This window comes from Neopsephotus bourkii, unplaced genomic scaffold (genome assembly GCF_033783945.1).
Source record: "Neopsephotus bourkii isolate Nb327-2 ecotype Australia unplaced genomic scaffold, CSIRO-AGI_Nbou_v1 NB_272, whole genome shotgun sequence".
Taxonomy (NCBI): Eukaryota; Metazoa; Chordata; class Aves; order Psittaciformes; family Psittacidae; genus Neopsephotus; species Neopsephotus bourkii.
In genome coordinates, this window is record NW_026900781.1 from 21,051,577 (window position 1) to 21,074,446 (window position 22,870).

The 22,870-nt window shown below is 39.9% G+C and overlaps 1 protein-coding gene and 1 long non-coding RNA gene across 3 annotated transcripts in view; one reads left to right on the forward strand and one right to left on the reverse strand.

Moving 5' to 3' along the window:
* The window catches only part of MYO10 (myosin X), a 159,558-nt gene extending 145,855 nt beyond the window's left edge, over nucleotides 1-13,703 (forward strand). For both annotated transcript variants that reach the window (XM_061346703.1, XM_061346704.1), the window contains 10 exons: nucleotides 33-227; nucleotides 1,361-1,518; nucleotides 2,541-2,664; nucleotides 4,515-4,812; nucleotides 6,393-6,600; nucleotides 7,207-7,343; nucleotides 8,261-8,381; nucleotides 10,902-11,354; nucleotides 11,811-12,002; nucleotides 12,274-13,703. In XM_061346703.1, coding sequence (XP_061202687.1) covers nucleotides 33-227; nucleotides 1,361-1,518; nucleotides 2,541-2,664; nucleotides 4,515-4,812; nucleotides 6,393-6,600; nucleotides 7,207-7,343; nucleotides 8,261-8,381; nucleotides 10,902-11,354; nucleotides 11,811-12,002; nucleotides 12,274-12,384 — 1,997 coding nt within the window. In that variant the 3' untranslated portion in view covers nucleotides 12,385-13,703. The remainder of the gene's footprint in view (nucleotides 1-32; nucleotides 228-1,360; nucleotides 1,519-2,540; nucleotides 2,665-4,514; nucleotides 4,813-6,392; nucleotides 6,601-7,206; nucleotides 7,344-8,260; nucleotides 8,382-10,901; nucleotides 11,355-11,810; nucleotides 12,003-12,273) is intronic.
* Nucleotides 13,704-20,788: 7,085 nt separating this feature from the next.
* LOC133208411 (uncharacterized) lies at nucleotides 20,789-22,536 on the reverse strand. Its single transcript, XR_009724370.1, has 3 exons — nucleotides 22,305-22,536; nucleotides 21,912-22,117; nucleotides 20,789-21,313 (listed from the first exon to the last, which is right to left on the reverse strand). It is a non-coding gene; the product is annotated as an uncharacterized LOC133208411 (long non-coding RNA).
* Nucleotides 22,537-22,870: the final 334 nt, after the last annotated feature.

A 22,870-nucleotide genomic window follows, 5' to 3' on the forward strand; every position in this document is an offset into this window, starting at 1 on the left:
AAACACTGTGATTCAAATTGTGTCTTTATCAGGATGGCTACACAAGGAAGTAAAGAACAACCCGAAGGTGTCTTCATTAAAACTAAAGAAGCGTTGGTTTGTTTTGACGCACAATTCTTTGGACTACTACAAGAGTTCAGAGAAAAATGCTTTGAAATTGGGTACACTGGTTCTGAACAGCCTCTGCTCAGTAGTCCCACCTGATGAAAAAATCTTCAAGGAGACAGGTAATCGCTCTTCTTCAAATACACACTGGGATACCTTCCGTCCTACTCCTTAGTCATGCAACAAACGGTGCATAAGAATGTTTTAAATGGATTATTATGGTTGCAATTTGATGAACAAATAAAGTTCCTAGGTCACTGAGGTGTTTTACATGGAATTCCTGGGGAAAACAGCAGTGGTAATGTGTACGGGAGTAAAATCTGTTCTTGCCAATATCCAAGTTGTCAGACTGACACTGCTGCTTAGTGTGAACACTTTTGTTTACACATCAAAGACCTGAGGAAAGACAAGAGCAGCACTCTCCTCATATACTATTTTATGTGCTGAGGAACTATGAGGACTAACTTTGGAGCAAGTTGTAGGGACATCTAGGGTAAGAGTCTTCTTTGTGCTAACCTACATGCTGTACCTGACGCAGCTCTGCTGTGCATTTTCAGAACTGGTTTTCAACTTGGAAGTGGCTATTTGCAAATAACAAGTGACTGTTGACAGTTCTATATAATCTCATTGGGGTCACTGACACTTCAAAGAGGCTTTTGCTAGTGAAAGATGAAAAAGACTTTCTTTAATTGCATCTGCTTCATAAAAAGCCCATACAATGATGCAGAGGGAGAATCTGAACTGAAATAATCCTCCTACCATAGTTGTCACGTCATTGGTGTGAAATTAATGACTTTTTTACAGAAGAAGTAGTTGATGCTTTATAGCTGTTTGTATGTGTGCCACAGACTATGAAAGTCTTTCACGTACAAAGCAAGACTGTCTCAGTTTTTCCTGTTACAGATAGGACTGGAGAAGTAGAACCCATAAGCCACAAGTAGCTAACAGTATTCCATAATGTTGTCTTATGGTCACTTTTGCTAAGATTACTGGATAAAACAGGAGGCTGCATCATGGTGGTTGTACTCTGATATTACTCCTAGGCTTTTTTAAAGGAATGAATCTCCTTTAACACCACAGTATCTGTATTATGACACTTAAGTACTCGTGCAACTTCTTAGTTCCTGTAAAACTGCCAGCATGATGCACAATGTAGTACTTGGGGTCTAAAGGGACTACAGTTGTTTTCAGATAGAATTTGGGGTATTTTTAAAGATATGGCTTCTATGATTAATAATTGTTACTGTTATGCTAGGTTATTGGAATGTAACTGTATATGGACGTAAACATTGTTACCGTCTCTATACAAAATTGCTTAATGAGGCAACCCGCTGGTCAAGTGCCATCCAGAATGTAATTGACACAAAAGCGCCAATTGATACCCCAACTCAGCAACTTATTCAGGATATTAAGGTAGGCACAAACAGGAGGATGTGGGTTGGGAAAGAATGGTTGCTTAAATCCTTTTTATGTTGGCTTTGGCATGTTGGGTAATAAAGCAGAAAACTAAGTATTATTCGCACAGTGGCATGGACTGAAATTGTGGAACCTGAATGTATTCACTGACCTGATAAAGGAATTTCTATCTAAAGAGTAAAAGAGCAAAGTATGAAGTGCAACTTGGAGGGCAAGAGGGGGAACTTTTTTCCATTAAAACAGTAACAAGTTTTACTGGTTTGTGTAACTTGACAGAGGTTGCTTTACCTGGCAGTAGAGCATAGTGTGCAGGTTCATGAGTTAGCCGACCTGCCTGGCCATGTCCACAGTGAGCAGCACACCAGGATGTGGACTAGACAGCTCTTGTGATTTATTTTTTATTTATGGCTCTTTTCTTCTTCTGTGATAGTATGAGCTAAGCATCTCATGTCACTGTGTGATGAGAAATATACTCAATTAACACTTACTGCTTTATGGTCCTGTTGGAGATACTGCATGCATAGGCAGAGAATGTCCTTCTGGAGATCTCTGCTAATGCGCAAGAGGGGAGAACTGCTAACAGCCTTTTCCATTAAAGTGCCACCTCTTCTCTCATGGAAAAAAAGTACCAAGTCTTAAATTCCAAGACTACAAATGCTGTTCTTCAGATCAGTAGGCAAACATATGTGGGAGTTCACAATTGATACAAGGTAGTGGTCACACATCTGTCAAACTTGGCCAAAGAACAGAATTTAGATGTCAGAGTGGGTACATCAAGTTTACAGCAGCAGTTTTTCTGGACTATTTTGTTATGGTAGTTACTGTAGATTCTAACTGAAAAGGCCAATTAGTTATGCTGGAGAATTTATTTATTTTTTTATAAAACTTGAATACAGATGTTTTACTCCAGTATTTCATAACTTTAATTAAAAATTAATGTAAAATGAAAACATACTTAAAAAAATTATGAAACTGTTAATGCTGGACCCAAAATCCTACTTTGTCTCTTACCCCAATAGGAAAACTGCCTGAATGCTGATGTGGTTGAACAGATTTATAAGAGAAACCCTATTCTCCGTTACACTCATCATCCATTGCACTCGCCATTACTGCCACTGCCATATGGGGACATCAATCTAAACTGTAAGTTTTTAAATCATAGAAACACTTTGCCTTATAAAAGACTAAACCAGAGGATGGGATTTTTTTTCAGTGTGCTATAGCGAAATAAAAGTAAACAAAATACATGTTTATAACAGAAATAGACAGATTTCCCTGTTCTCTGCTGGGAGGTAGGAAATAGCAGTTTGTCTAGCACAGATCAATGTGCTTGAGGTGCTTCTGCACAGATGTTACAGAAGGTTGTTTTTGCTGCTGTAATATAAGTTTACCCTCAGCTGTAATATAAGTTTACCCTCAGCAGCACAGCTAAGAAGACTGAGTTTGAAAAGCCTTACACTGAAATAAGAAGCTGAACCAAATTAATTCAGTGTCCTTGGATCATACTCTCCTTAAATCATTGTTGCTTCCTGCCTACGTGGGGAGGTGCAGCAGCCACAACTTGCAATTGACAAGTGTGAGTTTCATCACTTGTGGTGGGAAGTCCTTGGCCAAACCAAAACATCATTGTTTTTCAGCTCTGTTCCCAGCTGAAAGTCAAAACACAGCACTGCACCAGCTACCAAGAAAGAGAAAAATGACTGCCACTGCTAAACCCAGGACAATGGGAAACAACATTTTAGTGCACATGGTTTTAAAAAGTAATGGTCCATTTACTCCTGAAACAGGTGTAACCATGTCTTCTAATATCCTTAGTTCAATCGCTAACTTAGAAAACGGTTTTGAACGAATCATTCAGAGCTATTGATGGTTGTGAACTAGGTGTCTTTAAATGAATTTGCTTTTGTGACTGTGTGTTAAACAAGATATGACTTAAATCAGAAGTTTCATCCTTGAGATGAGGGTAGGGGTTGATTAAAAGCTAAGTTATTCCAAGTAAGACTTCCTGATAACTCAAGTGATATCCTTCTGCTCAACTGACAAGGAAAATCCTAACAGAAACCTTTCCCTTCTCTTCCCCCTCCTCCTGTGTGGCAAGGCACAGTTCTGATCGTGGCGTTTCAGCAGGTTGTCCCACAGAGGAGTGTAACATGGTTGCTCTTTATTTCCCATGGACAGGAACATCTAGCTCCCTCTGAGGTGGAAGTCCTGCCTAAATCTTCCCAATATGAAATGTAGCTCCACAGATAGCCTGATGCTTAGTTATTGCCTTGACTTGCAGTTGAATTCTAGTTATTTTCTGTAATAGTATGTCGGGTTAGAAATTTCGTAACATGCATCTGTACTGTTCTGTGCTTTGATGGTTGGTAGTGATTCAGACATCAGAACAATCTATTCCATCTCTTGAACCCAAGAACTGCATGGTTCTTTTAAGTAGACTGTAACAGTTGTTAGCCCATGTTGAAAAACCTGGAGTAGAAAAACAATCAGCACCTTTTCCAGCACTCAAAATCAAGTGTCAGCAACATAGCAATGATTTAGTTTAGTAATATTGGTTGGGTTTAATTGAAATGCTACTGCTGTAGACAGGAGTGATGTCATGTATCTTTGTAACTTCCTGTAACACAGTCATGCTTTACTTCACTTATGAGCTGATTAGGTTTCCACTTTGTTGTGACAGTGAGAAAGGGATAGGCACTCTGGAAGGAAGATTCTCCGTCAAAAAACTCCAATCAAGCAAGACAGACTTTTTAAGTTATGTTGTCGAAAATGTCAAAGTGGGATTTCATTAAATTCAGAACAAATCTCAATAGCAAATTAATTCATAAAACAAGTATGCAACTTACGTTTGAAATGGAAAAGACCCATTCTAACATCCTGCATAATGAGGGTCACAGAACAGCATTAAGCAATTCCTATATTAAGCCTGAATGCTTGCTTTTTGTATCTCAGTCTAAACACCTTCCTCCCTCTTTTTTTTTCTTTTTTTGTAGTGCTGAAAGACAAAGGCTACACAACTCTGCAAGATGAAGCCATCAAGATATTTAATTCTTTACAGCAGCTGGAGTCTATGTCTGATCCCATCCCTATAATCCAGGGTATCCTCCAAACAGGACATGATTTACGACCTCTTCGAGATGAGCTCTACTGTCAGCTCATCAAGCAGACTAATAAAGTGCCTAACCCTGGGAGCGTGGGGAACCTCTACAGTTGGCAAATACTCACCTGCATGAGTTGCACATTTCTGCCAAGTCGCAGCATCCTCAAATATCTGAAGTTCCATCTCAAAAGGTAAGAACCTTTGAATTCCTAGGTTTATTCACTCACTGTTCTATTCACCACAACTTGTAACAGTGTTTAGATACCTATCTTGAAGTGAGACTTGAAGGTCCATTCACTTAGTGAACTAATTATGCCAAAAAATGAATCTAAAAAGAAGTTGTAGTAAATGCAAATATGAGTTGATCTAGGTAGGATTGTTCTCATTTGAAGAATCAAACAACATCCCACAAAATTAAGCGCACAATTTGTTACTGTTGACAAATGGGGAGCTTTCTGTAATTGTATAAACTTGCTTAAATGACTTGCAGCCCATGCCCCTAGGTCCCATTCTCAGTTGTCCAAATCAACCTGCTAAAAATTCTTTATCCTGCTTAGCTTAGTTTTATGAAATATGCATCATGCACATAGAAGAACACTATAAAGATGTATTTGAGGTAAAAATGTCTGTTTGCAAATCTAATTCATCATTTACCAGAATGTGGAGTTCCTCTTGCTGTGATGCAGCAGAAGAATGAAAAATTTGTCATTAGTAAAGTTAGTCCACTAAAAACAAACTGTTCTCAGTAATTTAAAAGCTTTGTCTGTATTTTTGGCAGAGCATAGACTTTTTCAATCACTTTGCTAAATCTAATATTTTATAAATATTTGTAAAATGCTTATATTGAAGATACAACATTCAACCAAAGTAAGATCAGTGAAAAAATTTCACTTCATATAATATTGCTAAAATTCTGTTAAATTGTTCAAATGAAAAAGTCCAATACTGATTACTTTTTCAGTTTAATTCAGCTTACAAACTGGCCTCCTAGTTAAAAAAATCATAGCTGATACAACGTTTACAGGTTGGTGTCAGTATTGTAGACGGAATCTTGCAGCATTTCTGTAATACTGCAATAATCTTTTTATGCCTTGTAGATCATGAATCACTGTACTTTTTCACAACAGTTAAACCCTAGTAGCTCTTAAGAATCTGATATCTTATCACTGGCAGTATCATAGAAACACTCTGTAGTGAAAGCCACCCACATTCAAAAGTTTTCAATAACTGAGTTCATTAAAATTGTGAGTACTAACAACTTTAGTATAATACTTATAATATTAACTGCTGAACAGTAAGGTCAAGAGAGAATCTTTAAGAAAATCAGGATAGAAATCAAGTATCCTAAGTGGCCCTACCACAAAGTAGAGCAGTCAAGTATGTTTTATTGCTTTTTGTTTTAGTACCTGAGTGCAGTTTAGTCTTCATACAAGAACTGTTACTGACAAAAAGTGGAGTTGATTACAAGGAGATTTTCATAGTTTGTTTTCTCTCAAATCTGAGTCATAGCAAGATTCCTGTAGCTAATGATAAAAGTTCACTTTTTTCTTTCCATTAGGTTTGTAGAACAAAATGGTGAAAGTATCTAAGTTATCCCACAGTACATCACAAGTTAAAACACTTTCATTGATAGTGGAGATAAATCCTTGACTGTGTCAATAAAATAGCATACTGGATACAGAAGTACTTTCAGGAAAAACAAACATCCTCAAATAAGAAAACTTTCTATTTCACAAACTAGCAGCTTAAAGTAGTTATATTTGTCTCACAGGGTTCGTGACCAGTTTCCAGGAACTGAAATGGAGAAATACGCACTTTTTACTTATGAATCTCTGAAGAAAACCAAATGCAGGGAGTTTGTACCATCGCGGGATGAAATAGAAGCTCTGATCAGCAGGCAGGAGATGACATCCACAGTTTATTGCCATGGTGGGGGCTCCTGTAAGATTACAATCAACTCACACACTACAGCTGGAGAGGTGAGAGTGGTGACAGAACAGCTTTGGCACAAAATCAGTGTGTGTCCCTTTACGTACTCATTCCAGACAGCAGTGTAGCATTAAACTTTGAAAACACTCGGGGCATCTCTACCGATCACTCCTTTCAGGGGAGGGAGGGCTTACAGAGCTGTTCCTCCAACCCCCCAGTGTGTTCTGAAGAAATCCCTGCTATATAAACTGTCTTTATTCTGCAAAGAATTACCCAACTGTAGTTCCCTCTTACAGGAAAAACTGCAGGGAAAAGTAAGCAATTCAGTAGAAGCATTACTGGAATAACTTGAGTAGATACTAGTGTGTTTGAGAGCCAAGTTGCTTTCTAAAACTGGATCACTCTTGCTGGGTTGGTGAAATATAGGAGTTATATGAGGCTAGGTGATAGTACATACATACTCTGAAAGAATCAACATTATTTAGTATAAAAATTAAAGTGGGATTTGACATCACGTAATACTGCTGATGAGAACATGTTACCAGCATTTTTAGCCTAATGTAAAACCTAGCTCTGAATTTTCTTCTAATTATTTGTCTTACTCTGTGGTGCTGCTTTTCTGTGCTATGCTTTTTTCATGTGCTGTTTTTCATCAGGTGGTTGAAAAGTTAATTCGTGGCTTGGCCATGGAGGATAGCAGAAACATGTTTGCTTTGTTTGAATACAATGGAACTACTGATAAAGCAATTGAAAGCAGAACCATTGTGGCTGATGTCTTGGCAAAGTTTGAAAAGTGAGTATGCCTCTGCTTCTCTCTCTCCACTCTAACAAGTAGCAATCAAATAAATTCAGCATTATTGACACTGGAAATTTTCTTTCTCTTGTTGTTTGTGATGATGCAGCTGAATGACACACGTGGCCATTCCTGGAACAAAAGCATCTTTGTTTTTTTTCGTGAAGGAATTAATGAGAAACCTATTTACTTGTGTTTGGTTTTTCTGTGACTTGACACCAGCAGAGTGATATTTCTAATCGCTATTTTATCCACATTTTCTTTACTACTACTACAAATATTTCCACCATTACTAGCGTTGCGGCTGCCCCAGCACTTGGAGAACTGAACTCCGGGCAGTCATTACCATCCTTACTACCTATTACTTAACTTCACATGGAAGTCACCACAGTATGGCTCACACTTTTCTTACCAGTAAAACTGAAACCACCCATAGAACTATAGTAAGAAAATGTAATAGAAGTCTAAATACCTGTTTGTCATCCTTACGTTACGTGCATGGTAGTCAGCCTCCTTTATCTACATAATAATGGAGGGAAAAAGGAATGTCTGAATTGTTGTGCAATTACATTTTATAACAGGACTTAATAGTGTTGCTTTTATCAACACCTGACTGAGGCACAAATAAAAGTTTATTAAAAGAATTTGGGTTAGTAATAGTTGACTGAGAACTTAGTCAGCATTTGTAAGTCCCTGATTTTCATGTCAGCTCTAAATACACACCACTACCACCACCCCAGATGACATCAGGCAGATATAACTGCAGAAAATGCTTAGCTCCTGTCAACAATATCAGATTGATAGCAGATGTAACAAAGCAAAATTCAGATGCATGCCTTGTTTAGATTCTTCAGGTGTCAGTTTACAAAGGAGCTTGATATCATAGATCTGATCTCTTTTTTCACACATCTGTGCAGGCTTGCTGCCACTGCTGAAGCTGGGGAGATGCACTGGAAGTTCTACTTCAAGCTTTACTGCTTCCTGGACACAGAAAACGTTCCAAAAGATAGCGTGGAATTTGCGTTTATGTTTGAGCAGGTAAAGAACAGAGGTTCTGGTTTGAGGCGTTTTTAAGAGGACTAAAAAAGCAAGAGATCTCGGCAGCACAGAGAGAGTTTTGATTATGCTTCTGTTTAATTAAAGGCACTACTATTCGACCATCAAGTGCAAATAAAGTAGTTCAGTGTTCAAAATAGGCTTATCCTAACACAAGTGAAACGCATATGAGTTACCTAGTGTTACAATTTTTCTTCTGTACTACTTCTGAATTGCTTTACGTATAGTGGTAAAAAAATCGGATAACCAGGTCTAAGCCACATAAAAAAAAATAGGATAATACTTGCTTTTCATTTTGCTCTTACGGAACCATTTTCTTAAGAAAGTGCAAGAAATAAAGTGAAAAATGTGTAGTTGGCAAGCAAATTAATTATTAGAGACCCCTGATGGCAACTGTACAGAACTAATTGAATAATAGCTTTTTCTATTTGAAATCAAAAGCTGATTTCATATATAGGCACCATAGTAAAGTAAATCAGTCCAGTCTCAGCAGTAACTGTAAAATTGCTAAGATGAGCAGAAATCCACTTAATGTGCTGAGCTCAGGATGAGAATATACTGTAAAACATAAGTGAAATTGATTTATAATGAAAATTGACTATATCAGCAGTTCAATTTCTATTATTTGATGTCCTGTAGTTGCTCAGAAACTCTCACTGATGGCATTTACTACTGTCAACTGACCTTATCTTTTTATATTATATTTCAAATAGCTAAAAATTCTTCCAGTGCACAGCTTCTTTCAGGTGGGCACTAGAAACAGATAGTGATTTCTGTGTAAGGCTATTTGCAATGCCAAGACACTGATGTTCTGTTGGTAAGCAAGCCTGATGTGAACAAGAAATGACATATTCCAATTTTCATATGCATGAAGCCTTGCTCCCTTCCACAGGATCAGAAACATCTTGACTCTAATAGAGTATTCCTTGTTCACAGCTTGGCTTTTCAGGCACCATATTTCATCATGAGTCTACCAAATGTCTTTTTCCACAGCCTAATGCAGTAGCTCAATCCAGAACGGCTTATTGTTGGCTGAAAGATCTGGGCAACTGATTGCATTAGTTGGGCCTTGAAACATTCCCATTCTGACTGGCTGTTTTTACATAGAGAAGAGTCAGCCAGTTAATGCCTTCGCTTTGGGATGAAGTTCAAACAGCAAGAAGATCCATGAGAGCTCTGCATCAGATATTTTACATTACATTATTGGTTTAAGAGGCAAATTTAGATAGTTCTCTGTGAACACCTAAAACAAGCACATTCGCTGAAGCAGACTTTTTTCGTGCAGCATTCTGTTCTGACTGCTATTTAGCCAAATGCTTTGTCTTGCCAAGTCAATAGTATTTCAGTTATAAAGCATGGCGCATTCAATCTCTACAATTAATATTATAGCAATAAGTTAAAGAGGTGACTTATTACATTCTGACATCAATTCTCTTTTTTTTTCCCAATTGTCTGCTTTTGATGTCAGTCATCAACTTTTTTCAGCCAATTAAGAAAGTTCCCTTTTGTCATCATTTTCTGTAACCTCCGTTATTTTAAAGTTTGAATCCTTTAACTCATAAGGAACCAAAGAAGAACTGAAAGATTTTCTTTCTCATTAAAATACTGTCCTTCCATTTCAACAAGATAGCTTTTTCTTCTGCATGTGTATAATCTCAGGTAAAATATCTTGCATGTTAAAGGCACATTCTATCTCCATCCTAACTGTACACCTAAATGAACCAGCTATTAGATATGATTATCTTTCTGTGTGTTTATTAAACTACTTGCAATTCCTGCATTTCCAGACATGAGGCATGTTTCTTTCTTGTACTAGTATTATAGGAAAAGAAATAAAAAAATCCTAGCTGCTGCCCATTTCCAAAGATTTGAATGGTGTGCACATGCTAGGATTTTAAAGCAGCATCTTTGCTCAGAACCTCATCCCTGATGCTACAGACTACTATAACATGTAAATGTTTCACGAATTTTATCTGGGTTCCATCTACTGCTTTCCCCTCAATGAGGATTATTACAAAGCTGTCCCAGGGCTTTGCTTGTTTGGCTCGAAACATCAGTTTTCAGAGCCAGATTGTCGATAGCAATAAGTAAAACTAGATACCTATTTTTCTAATGTCCTTGAACATAGATGGCTTCCGGCTTCCTCCCAATCAGGTGTTTAGATTTTGATTTTCTCACTTTTACATTTCTTCTTTTTTCTCTCTCTTTTTTTTTTCCTTTTTTTTTTTTTTTTAAGTAACTTGGTTGCTTTTATATATTTGAGTTCACCAGGGGCTGTACTAGCAACAGTAATTCCCGTTTAGCAAGTTCCTCAGTTACCTTGCAGTTCTAGTAAACCCTGTTCAAACACATTTGCCAAGGGATTTACCACTTTTGATTTATTTAATGGATCATTTATTTCGGATCCTGGGTTTTCCTGGCAGTAAATAGGCTTCTTATTTCTCTTTCAGTCCTTTCAAAGACTTGTTTGTACATAAAAAGCAACCTTTTCCCCCTTGATAGGCTCATGAAGCAGTGATTAGAGGACATTACCCTGCCCCTGAAGAAACTCTCCAGGTCCTTGCAGCTTTGCGTCTTCAGTACCTCCAGGGAGATTACACTGTGCATACCACTGTGCCAGAAATGGAAGAAGTCTATCCCTTGCAAAAGCTGAAGTCTCGCATTACACAGTCTACCAAAACATTTACTGCAGCAGAGAAGGCTGAGAAGAAAAGAGCCAGCTTTCTTGAAGGAACATTGCGGAGGAGTTTTCGCAGTGGCTCTGTCAGCAAACAGAAGGTTGAGGAGGATCAGATGTTAGACATGTGGGTCAAAGAAGAAATCTCAGCTGCCAGGACTAGTATTATTGATAAATGGAAAAAACTCCAGAGGATGAACCAGGAGCAGGCTATGGCAAAGTATATGGCTTTGATTAAGGAATGGCCTGGCTATGGCTCAACACTCTTTGACGTAGAGGTAAGACCTCCTGAGCACTCAAACTACAGTTTATCCTGTATCCATGATGTTTTCATTACGAAGTATTGAAACCATAAACATGGGATCACAATGCTCAGACAGCTGATGTAAAAAAAACCCACAGGTATTAAAAGCATACACCTGTTAGCAAAGACTGTAACTATTTAAATCTACTAGTTAACCAGAAAATACAGAGGGACAGAATGCTAGCCTGATGGGTTGCAAACAAGTTTGAGAAGTGTAAAAGGCTGTGTTCAAAGAGGGATAAGCAGTATGCACTTGTCAAAAAGTCATTACATACAAGAAGTTTACCCTGCTCTTGCAGGGGGGTTGGACTAGATGATCTTTTGTGATCCCTTCCAACCCTTGGGATTCTGTGATTCTGTGAGTCTTAACAGTAAGGGTTGTGTGGCTCTTGCTGTTCCCTTTGCTGCTAACTTACATTCTCTCCTCTAGTGTAAAGAAGGGGGATTCCCACAAGAGTTGTGGCTTGGAGTCAGTGCTGATGCAGTGTCTGTCTACAAGCGTGGGGAAGGAAGGCCTCTAGAGGTGTTCCAGTATGAACATATCTTGTCATTTGGTGCACCGCTTGCCAACACCTACAAGATCATGGTGGATGAAAGAGAATTGCTTTTTGAAACTAGTGAGGTAAGAGAAAGAAGGAATTTTGTTATTGTGGTCTTCCTGTTCTGATAGCCAGGCTACTTAGTAATTTAAGTAATTGTTCTAAATGTTACAGATCTATTCAAGATCCCTGTAAAGCTAAGGGAAAGACATTATGAGATAGGTAGAAGTGCTGAGTATTCTTGTTTAACTGCAAAAGGGTTTTGTTGAAAGCTTGACCGTTTTATATCATTATGTCTAAAGAAGTTCATTCACATATTGTTCCCTTACTAAAAACTTTGTACTTTTTTGGCAGGTGGTTGACATTGCAAAGCTGATGAAAGCTTACATCAGTATGATCGTGAAAAAACGCTACAGCACCTCTCGATCAGTGAGTAGTCATGGAAGTCAGGGCAGCTCCAGGTGAAAACAAAACCAGTTCTACTGTGCTCCAAATAGAACATAGCACTGCTTGGCCTCAAAACAACCTGATGATGATGATCACGTCTATTGACAAGCTAACATAGAACCGGAGTTTCCACGGAAAATATCTTCAAACATTGTTTTAGAAAGACCACAGGGTGGGACAGGAAAATCATCTGAAATAGTTACATACTAAAACTGCTGGCTCATTCAAAACTTTCCAAAGCATTATTATCTTCAGTTGATGTAACAAATGCCTTAAGACTTGATCCACTGCGATACAAGCAGTAATAAGTGCCTTACAATATTAAACCCAACTTGTATTGACCTAAAATTGCTGATAAAAGTCGAGGAGGTTTGTTGGGGTTTTTTTGACCTTTCAGAACACTGAAAACAAAGTTACATTCATCCATTCTGCACTAATCTACTGGCCTATACACATGTGTGAAGGGGAAGAAGAGCAAGGTATATTTCTTGGGGAGCTGCTGGCAGCCTTCCTGATGGACACCAACATTTTGTTTCCCCTTGCTTCCATAGACATGCACACTGTGCATGTATATTTGAGCTGTCAGGAAAATTTGATTAATTTTATTCTGTATTTCAGAAGTCTTTTGAAGCAAAGGGAGTAAGTATGTGCAATGGTGTAAACAGTCCTTCTGTACATTTTAATAGTTCAGAGTTATAGTTGTTACAATTGTATGGTTACTTTATAAGCAGTTTTATTAACAAATTCCAAAATTTTCATACATTGATTTTACTATTGCAAATATGTATTACCGTATAAGTAGCAGACGTCTGCATTCTGTATCTGCTGTATTATAAAGAGAGATGTAGCTGAGAATATTTATAGACTACCCTAATACAGAAATTATCCATTCAATATTCCATAATGTCAGCTTGAGGTTTTAATATTAATTTTTTTCTTTTAAAGACATCACCCTTTTATAATTCTGGCTGGACTTGCCAACTGAGACTGACTGCCAAAGGTCAGAGCCCTTCACAGTCGACTAGAGAACACAAAGTTATACAACGCACCTGCTTTAATACAGAGTTCTCTATTTCACCTGGTTGCCTGGTGAAGGTTCTTGACAGTACCATGTAAATAAATTGGGGAATATCAGCTAATAATAAGCTGATTTTGAACTTTTATTTTTGTACAGAAATACTGTAATATAAGGCAAAACTTTGATCAAAGGTATCTTTTTGTCCACAGGAAAAAAAAAAAAGAAACCTCAAAAACCTTACTGTTACTAAAAACCTCAGCCTTTAAAGAATCATGCATACTTACTGAAAATAAAAAAAGTCCAGCAATAAAGAAAATATGTGGTGTGCTGTGTTTCCACTTCATACTGAGTTGACTTGAAACAAGCTCTAATTTTGTTTGTCTTCTCAGGAGCAAAGCCAGGAACACAGTGTAGACTACATGTGTGCATATGTATGTTTTTGCTTGGAAAGTGCATGTGCTTTTGAGTTGGATGGGGCAGGTTTCCTTGACCATGTGATATGTGTCCATCACACCAAGAAGACAGAGGAAGAACTGCTGAGCAGTTCCACTCCACAAGGAATGTGCAAGTCAGGCCTTTGCTATTTGTGTAGCCCTGATGTAAGATGGCTTGTTTTTACTAGCCAGCCACAGCAAGCAGCATGTGCTGCCTTCACAAATGTACGTAGCCCTTATAGAAAACAAGGCATGCTATGAGAAATCCTACACCCTCCTCCCACTGGCAGATCCTTTTAGGCACTCTATGATACCACCCCTCAGTCCTTGCTAAATAACACTACTAACCTCCCAGCAAAGGCAACTTAAGAAAGACAAAAAAAAAAAAAATGGGAGAGCTATAGCTCTGGTATGTATAGCTACACACACACCCCTAGTATCTGAGACTGTAATATTTCTGATTTTATCCATATGCTACTTATTTAGAAAGAATTTACCTGCTCTTAGCAAGGCATTCTTGGAATGACATAATTTATACATTTCAGCCAGTGCATCAAGAAGGTTCAGTTTTGTCTATGTGCTGTTTGTAAACATGTTCAGAGAAGTCCCTAACACATCAACATTAATTGGTCAAAAAAACAGGAATATGCCAGGTGATAGTCATCTTCAGGGTCACAAGCTGACACCATTTCTCCAGTCCCAATTCATTTATCTCCTGGCTGACTTCTGAATGCTGACAACCATTAGGAGGGATGTTTGTTCTTAGTCAATACACAGAAGTGCCTATCACTACATCTGAGAGCTTCTCTTCATTCATGCCACTTCTGCCAACCTGCCATGTGAATCTTAATTACTATTGTTGAGGCAAGTAAAATATTTCATAATTGTTGATACAAGCAAGAATGAACAGTTTATAAAAATAAATACTGCATAGTAGATATATATGTGGGTTTGGAAATGAGAACAGTGTTCCTTAAACGATAGAATCTTTAAAAAATTAACTGAGGAGATGATCTATTCTTGCAAATTATTTTGCTTCAGGAAAAGCTTATTCCAAGAATACATGAGATTTCTTGCTTGAGACAGATACTATCTCTGGCATATATTATGGTAGCGTTTTGAGTTTTTCTGAAGAGAGGAGAGGAACTTCTCACAGAATACATTTTTCCTTTTATTCTTGTTTTGAAATAAAGGTTTGTGAAGAACATTATAGAGGCTTACCACTACTTATAAAAGAAAGAGTAGAGCTGTACTTCTGGAGAGGCCATAGTATTGCAACTGCTGCACTCTATAAGTTGAGTGCATCAGAAATCATAGAGAACCGAGTAATAGGATCTAAACGGTTCTAGGAGAAAAACCCTCCCTTACTCAGTCCCTCCAGAAAGAAGTGGAATTTTACTGTGCATGTTGTGGTTTTCAGGATCTGACAATATCTTATTATTTTCTGAGAGAATGAAGAGCAGCAGTTTCTGCTCTGCTGCCACTGTGGTGCTCAGCTTATGTGGCCCTGCAACCTAGTGGTGGTGCAGCTGCAGTCTTCAGGACTGGGACCAGGATGGGCCCCAGTTGTGGTGCTGCCACTCACTCAGCTCGAAGAGATCCGCTACCCCCAGGCAGTCACACTGACCCTGTCAAAAACCATCTGGAAGCACACATTGGATTCCCACACACTCAGACTGTGCCTGGTCTAATACAGCCACAGCGAGGAAAGCCCACTGGCCAGACATGCTGTGAGAGCCAGGGCTGGGCAGAAACTGTGCAGTCCAGCCTAGAAATGGAGCAGCAGCTGCAATGGAAATACAACTGGATATCATCTTCTTAGCACGCCTTAAAGCTGGCCATGCCTCAATTTCACCTATGTCCTCAGGCTTCAGTCTAGCACTTTCCCTCTGCCTTCTAATACACATAGATCCCTTTGACAGGGTGCCAGAATTGTTAATAAACTTAATTACACAAGCTGTGCTGAGGAAATTGCTTCACCCAAGAAGTGTTGCATCAGAAACCTAGGTTTCAAGCCCCATATTTCTGAGGCATGCAGCTGTAACAGGTACACACAGGTTCACACCGGTGCAAATACCTAGCATAGACATGCCACACCATTGCAAGCCATGCTGGCCTAAGTCCATTTTACAGCAGTTGGGCAGAACTATAGCAGCTGCTTCAATGCTGACAGACTTTCTCTCAGGGCCTGCACACCACATCATTTACAGCTCTGAAGCAAGTACAGAAGGGTACAAACTAAAGTTGACAGCACTGACTTGAATATAACTAATTCTGTGTGGTGCCAGCCCTAGAAACCCACTGCATTTCACTCCATCAGATAATAGAGGAATATTGCTACCAGCTGTGCTGTGACACAACCATGCCTTCACAAACATATACACAAAAGGCTGCGAGGTGGCTGCAGGTTGTGGGGACGTGCACTTACAGTTAGTTCATGGACCATTCAATTAATCTACCCCTTTTTTTTCAAACTCCTAAGCTGTTAATGCCAGTTAAACTCGCATCACTATCAAACATCTAATAAATTTTAATCTTCAAGGAATCCACTGAGAAAACTTCCCATAACACGTCACAACAGACACAGGGCCTTTGGTGCAACATGTCAAAACTGCCACATACTGCAACAACTACGAGAAGCAAGCAGAAGAGGGCAGCAGCGGTCCAATGAAGTGAGCAACACAGCGAGTTGTTCCATCCATAGCATTCGTTTACCTGGGCTTTCCCAGCAGACAACAGTCTGGGGTAGGAGAACAAAACAAAGGAGACGGGGATGGTACAGTGTTATAAACACCTCTTACTGTTGCTTTGTAACAATAGTCTAAAACTCTTATCAACTGAAAGTACTTTACCTGTATCTCACAATCTCACTAGCCCTGTTCATAGCAACATCCTTTGAATTCTGCACAATTAAGATAAAACAGGAGGAAAAAGGACCAAATTTAATCAACTTACAAGATTCCAACTAGTTCTTGAGATTAGTTTCCAAGCATATGATATTTTATTCCATGTTGTTACATGCCATTTCTCTTACTCCTATCCATAAAAGCATTCCTTTAGGATTATTCTACCTAGTTTTGCTTCATACACATCAAAACACTGTTCTTACAATTGTGTTGCTAATGAAAACATTTTAAAGGATCTCAAACCCATCCTTAGTAACAAAATTATTAACCTTAATGATTTATATGGTTACAGTCCCTTAATAAAAATTAATAATACAAACTTTTGCCACCTTTCTACTCATTTTTGTAAGAATTCATTTATTCTGTATCTTAAAGCAGCAATTTTCAATCTTTTTAGATTACTTCCTTTTTTTTCACAGTTTCTTTTTCCTTTGCTGCTAGTCACTCACACACACCTTGGCAGCCCTGAATGACACTCCTGATATTTACCAGCTGACCAACAATAAGATCACTAACATCCTCCCATCTGTGTCAAAATTAAAATAAAAGCCAGTAGATGTTGATGATATCCCATCTTCAAGATGTGTTTTCTCAATTATAAGGAAGGATCTTATGTGACCTCTGGGAAATCCCTATATAAAGGGGCCTGTATCTGAAACTTCGCTAAGTTTTTCATACATGCCCCCTCCTGAGAGAGTATTTCCCCCTACACGCTACCACAGTCAGTTCCAGGCATGGAGCCACAATCCAATTTTCTCTAGCTAGGCTTTCCCTTGTCCCCACCCTCACTAGAAACTTGACAGTTTGCTAAACCCAACTTTACACCTAACAGTCCTCTCCACAGATTGCCAAGAATTTCTACCTTGTACACTCAAGTGAAATTACCTCTTTTCTATTATCCCTTGCCAGAGCACGCTGATACATCCACTGCCCTCATCTAGCCTTAGCTGTGGAGACAGCAACTGGGAATGCAATTCTGGCTACTCACACAGCAAACATACTCTCCCTGTGCTCAACTGCTCTCAGTTTTGTGTCCCTCATGCTGCTTCACATTTTGAGAGCCATGATCTCTTGAACTACAGCTTTTAAAGAAAGCAGTGTCAGACATCAACTCTTGACAAATCACCCATGTAGCACGCATCTAAAAACTAAGTTCATAAAGTCAATGTAATAATCAAGTGCATATAATTACTTTCTTCTCCACAATAATAGTTAAGGCATTGTCTACTTTTACCACAAGACTAATAGTTTTGCTTAGATCACCCTCCCTACAAATAAAGCCAAAAGACTAATGTACAAATCTTATGATACTCAGCAATTTTGATTCTTCCTTGCCAGTGACAGCTCCTGCATGAGCTAACCTTTAAACCTTACTTCTAAACAATTGCTGGATTAGACAAACTTGTTGGCCTGCTTGACCTCCTCTCAGATGGAGTTGACCAAAGAGTGGAGATAAATCTATACAGTCATTATTGACTAACATATATATTCAAGCAGATAATGCTAAGAGATTATAGTAATTAGGTCCAGAATTAGATCCAATAAAAATCAATCATTGATCTTCTACATGGCATGATTAAACAGACAAAAGAGCAAGATAGTTTGGTGTTGAACACCTATTGTATAAATTATTGTATAAATTTTTAACAAGACTGCTGTACGATAATATTTCTGGGCTAAAAACAAATGGTTTAAGTAGTTTCTTAACTGGCTTGGCCAGTAGCTGTTGAGTTTTTCAACACACATTTTCTTCTCTAAATTCCTTTGTCTCAGGTCCTAAACAGGGATTAAGAAGAAGCATAACCTATCAGTGAAGGAACAAAAAATCACCAATTAGTAATATTTGCTGATAAGAAGCAGCAGCTACATCCATATAATTTTGTTACTTCTGTTATATTTTTCATCTTATGCCACCAGGTAGTTTGTATTGGGTTTGCATGACAACATTTTGGTAGCAATGGGGCTACAGAGGTGGATTCTGTGAGAAGCTGCAGGAAGCTTCCTCCATGTTCGACAGAGCCAATGCCAGCCAGCTCCAAGACAGACCCAATGCTGGCCAATGCCAAGCCCACCAGTGACCATGTTAGTGACTATGAGGCAACATATTCAAGAAGGGGAAAAGTTACTCAGCAGGAGCAACAGCAGCCAGAGTAAGAATACTGTGAGAGCAACAGCTTTGCAGACACCACAGAAGGGACTCACACTGGAGCAATTTGTTCCTGAAGGACTGCACCCATGGAAGGGACGCACACTGGAGCAGTCTGTTCCTGAAGGACTGCACCCATGGAAGGGACCCACACTGGAGCAGTTCATGAAGAACTGTAACCCATGGAAGGGACACATGTTTGGGAAGTTGGTGAAGGACTGTTTCCTGTGGGAGGGTTACCACACTGAAGCAGGGGAAGAGTGTGAGCAATCCTCCCCTGAGGATGAAGGAGTGGCAGAGATATGTGATGAACTGATCACAACCCCCACAACTGTGGGAGAGGAGGTAAAGTCATGAGTGAAGAAGGAAAGGGTGGAGGAAGGCATTCTAAAATACAGTTTTATTTCTCATTATGCTCCTCTGATTTGGTTAGTAATAAACTAATTTCCACAAGTCAGGTCTGTTTTGCCCATGACAGCAATTGGTGAGTAGTATGTCCCTGTCTTCATTCAACCTGTAAGCCTTTCGCTACATTTTTTTCTCCCCTGTCCAGCTGAGATGGGGAGTGACAAAGCAGCTCTGGTGGGCATTCCCACCAAAACAAGGTGGTTTTGTTTTTTTGGGGATTGGGGGTTTTTTGGAGAGTATTTTGGGGTTTTGTTTGGTTTGGTTTGTTCTTTTTTAAGAAAAAGGGGGAAAGAAAAATCATACCATTTTGAGCTGGAATCCTCAATTGAATTCAGCAATGTTGTCCTATGCTGACATCAGAATTTTCAAACATGTCTCAGAAGCATTAGAATGCTTTAGATAATCATAAGCTTCTTTGATGCAACCATTTATAAAGCTTTCTCCTCAGTTTTCATCCATAATTTACTCTGACACCAGAAGCACAGTCCCTAACCTAATTTGGGCATTACAGCTCACACGTGCAACTGTGTCCTGGGTGCTAGTCCTAGTTTTTCCCAGCACAAACTCACAAACTGCACATAAACCTTTTAAATCCTGGTAGGCAAAACATCAAAATGAAGAAAGATCAAAGACAGACAACATATTTCCTACTACTTTTTTTCTGAAAAAGACATCTAAATTTTCAACATCTGGGAGTGAATCATCCATCTCTTCTTTCACATTGATGTTTATACCAGAGTGCTTTCAGTAAGCTCATTTATATAAACCCAGCCCAAGAACTATCAACAGTGTAAAAAGGAGAGAGAGCTCACATCCATCAGTACTTGAAGCATTTTTTTTTTATTATTATTATTTTTTTTTTGCCATTAGCTAAATTACAAAACCTATTCTGGAAGAACTTTTCTCTAATTTCTGTTCATATCCTTCATGATATAGGTCAGGAAAGAAGAGGCCAGTAATCTAGAATGGATGCAAGTTTAAACAAAATCTGAAACAGTTCCCATATCTGTAATCTATCCTGCTCACTGAAACCCCACCTCATCTTCCCTTCCCAGATTCTATCTCCCCTTTTCTGTGAACTCCTGTGACTGGGAGTACAGCACAAAGTATAAACTATGGGGGAGTGAGCACACAATCATCCTCAAATGTTTTGGTTGGTTGGTTGGTTGGTTTTTTAAGTGTAATATTTGTAAGGAAGGATCGCCTGAAACCTGCCATGGTTACAATCCTTAGGGCCATAGGATTTTGTTGCCATTATCTACTGCTAGTTAAACCAAAATTTAAACATTTTAACCGCAGTGTCCTTCCTGGGGCTAATTATTTCACGGTCACTTCAAAAGTGCGTAAGGAACACCTGAATTATCTTCAGGCTTATCTAGTGACTGTTTGGAGTCAGCTGGACTTAGATGCTGGACAGGACAGTTCACGTGACTGAAGTAACTGAATGCTAGCAAGGGAAAGCAATCTGCCGCTGGCTAAGCTGGGGGTGGTTTTGGCAAGTTACGGACAGCAGCTTGGCACAGGTAACACAGCACCCTACAGTGACCTGAAAAAAGAGAAGGTTAAGTACAGGAAAGCCTCCCTCATTTGTACTCCTTTTGCTACCCCTTTTTCCTTGTGAGAAGATGATGGCTTTACTGATAAGATTCCCTGCACTCCCACTCCCAAAACCAGGGAATCGATACCTGCAGGAAGCCACTGCACTCACCCTAGAGAAGCATCACATGCTCAAGTGACACCAGGAGTGCTCAGTAACCATAAGCAATCACAAGCACACATATGAGGCATCTGCCTGTTTTCCAGCACAGTGAGGACACTCTGTTTTGACCGTCTTTTTAGGGCAGTTTTTATTCATCAGCAAAAAACTGAAGCAAAACAACAAAGTGTTTCTCCAGTCTTGCTGCAAATACTTCCTATAGCCTTTTTGTATCTGTGTGTTTGAGTTGCTTCAGCGAGCCTCTCTTTCCTTTTGCTCTCAGACCTTCAAAGACAATATTTAATCACTTTTTAGCTGGGCTTATTATTCTGCCTGGTTCTTAGAGGCAGGAGCACAGTAGTACAACAAATTAGTATAAAACTAAGCTGTCCTTCAGAAAACGTTATGTAGAATACTGTCGTGTATGTTTCCTCTTGGGTACAATTTATACACTGCATAGAGCAGGTGGAATAAGGGAAGTAACTCGACTCCTTCCTAAGGTCATCTGATCAAAACACAGAGCAGATTTGCAACCCACAGTCAACACTGCAATTTAGTTAATTTTGTGATCTTACTTTGTGTTCTTTTACCTCAGAGAAAACAAGGCATGCTGACCTTCAAGTAGTACCATGTGAGTATCACTCCTGTTTCCACAAAAACCTCAAGCTAACGGGATCCTCAATTAAGCTAGAAACAGATGTTAACTTCCAATCCAAAATTATTCTTCTATTTTTGTTACTTTGCTCTTAACACTAAAATTATTTAAATTTATGCAGTTTACACTGAGACACGTTCTTTTACTCCAATTTTGGTTGTGCTCAGCAGCAGAATGGGTGAGCACCATTTCTCACCAGGCTTCTCTCAGAATTCGGTTACCCAATGCTCGCATTAGCTATTATGCCCACCACCACATTAGAGGGAAGTGTCGATCTCCCACCTTGACCCTGAGGCTGGCCGGGAATGTAGTAGTGGAGATGACAGGACAACACAGTATGGATTTTCAAGTACATTTCTTGGGTACTCAAGGTATGGATGGAATGCATGAAACTCCTGTAGCCTCATTCATGGTCTCAGAAGTTCCTAGTGTTGTGACAGCAACAATTTACTTCCATTCTTTTTAGGAATTTGGAGGCTGCTGCTTGGCTGTGGTATATACACAAGGAAGAGATGAAGAAGGGGCCTCAGTAGTAACATCTTCTGGCAGGTTTCACCCCACACCATCTCGCAAACCGACAAATCGGCTGGCTTCCCAGCTTTCCCCAGAAGGGAACCGAAGCCCCCAACACCATTCCGTGGTCAGTTGTGCAACCTGAGCGAACGCCCCACTCACCAGAAGGCACAGGCGGTTCGAGCACCTGCTCCACGCATAAGCCCACCACCTGCCATTCCAAGGGCCGTACAGGCGGGACGGGAACGCGAAGCGCATGGGCTGTGTGTGTGTTGCGTGTGTGCGGGCATTGTGGAGGGTAGTGCTGTACAGGGGGCGTGAGGGGAGTGTGCGTGGTGGAGTCATAAGGGTTGCATGGTGGTTATTAGAGGGGTATTGTAGGGAACGGGTGCTGGAGGGGGGGGGTGAGGGAACGTGTAGGGGAAGTGTGTGTATGAGGAGGAGCACGAGCCGCGGCGGGGACGCGCAGCCGGACACTTGCCCTGCGGCCGCGAGCATCACCCTCCCCGCGCGCTCACCGCCGCCCGTATTCATCAGGCACCGCCCCCCGGCACCTGCCACGCGCAGGCGCAGCCCCCCGCGGCACCTGCCGGGCGAGCAGCCTCCCGATGCACGGGGAGCTGCGGTTAACGGCTGCGCTGCGGCCCCGCCCCCCGGCAGCGCGCCCCGCCCCAGCCCCACCACAGCCCCGCCTCAGCCCCGCCTGGCCCAGCGGAGTCCGGCGGCCG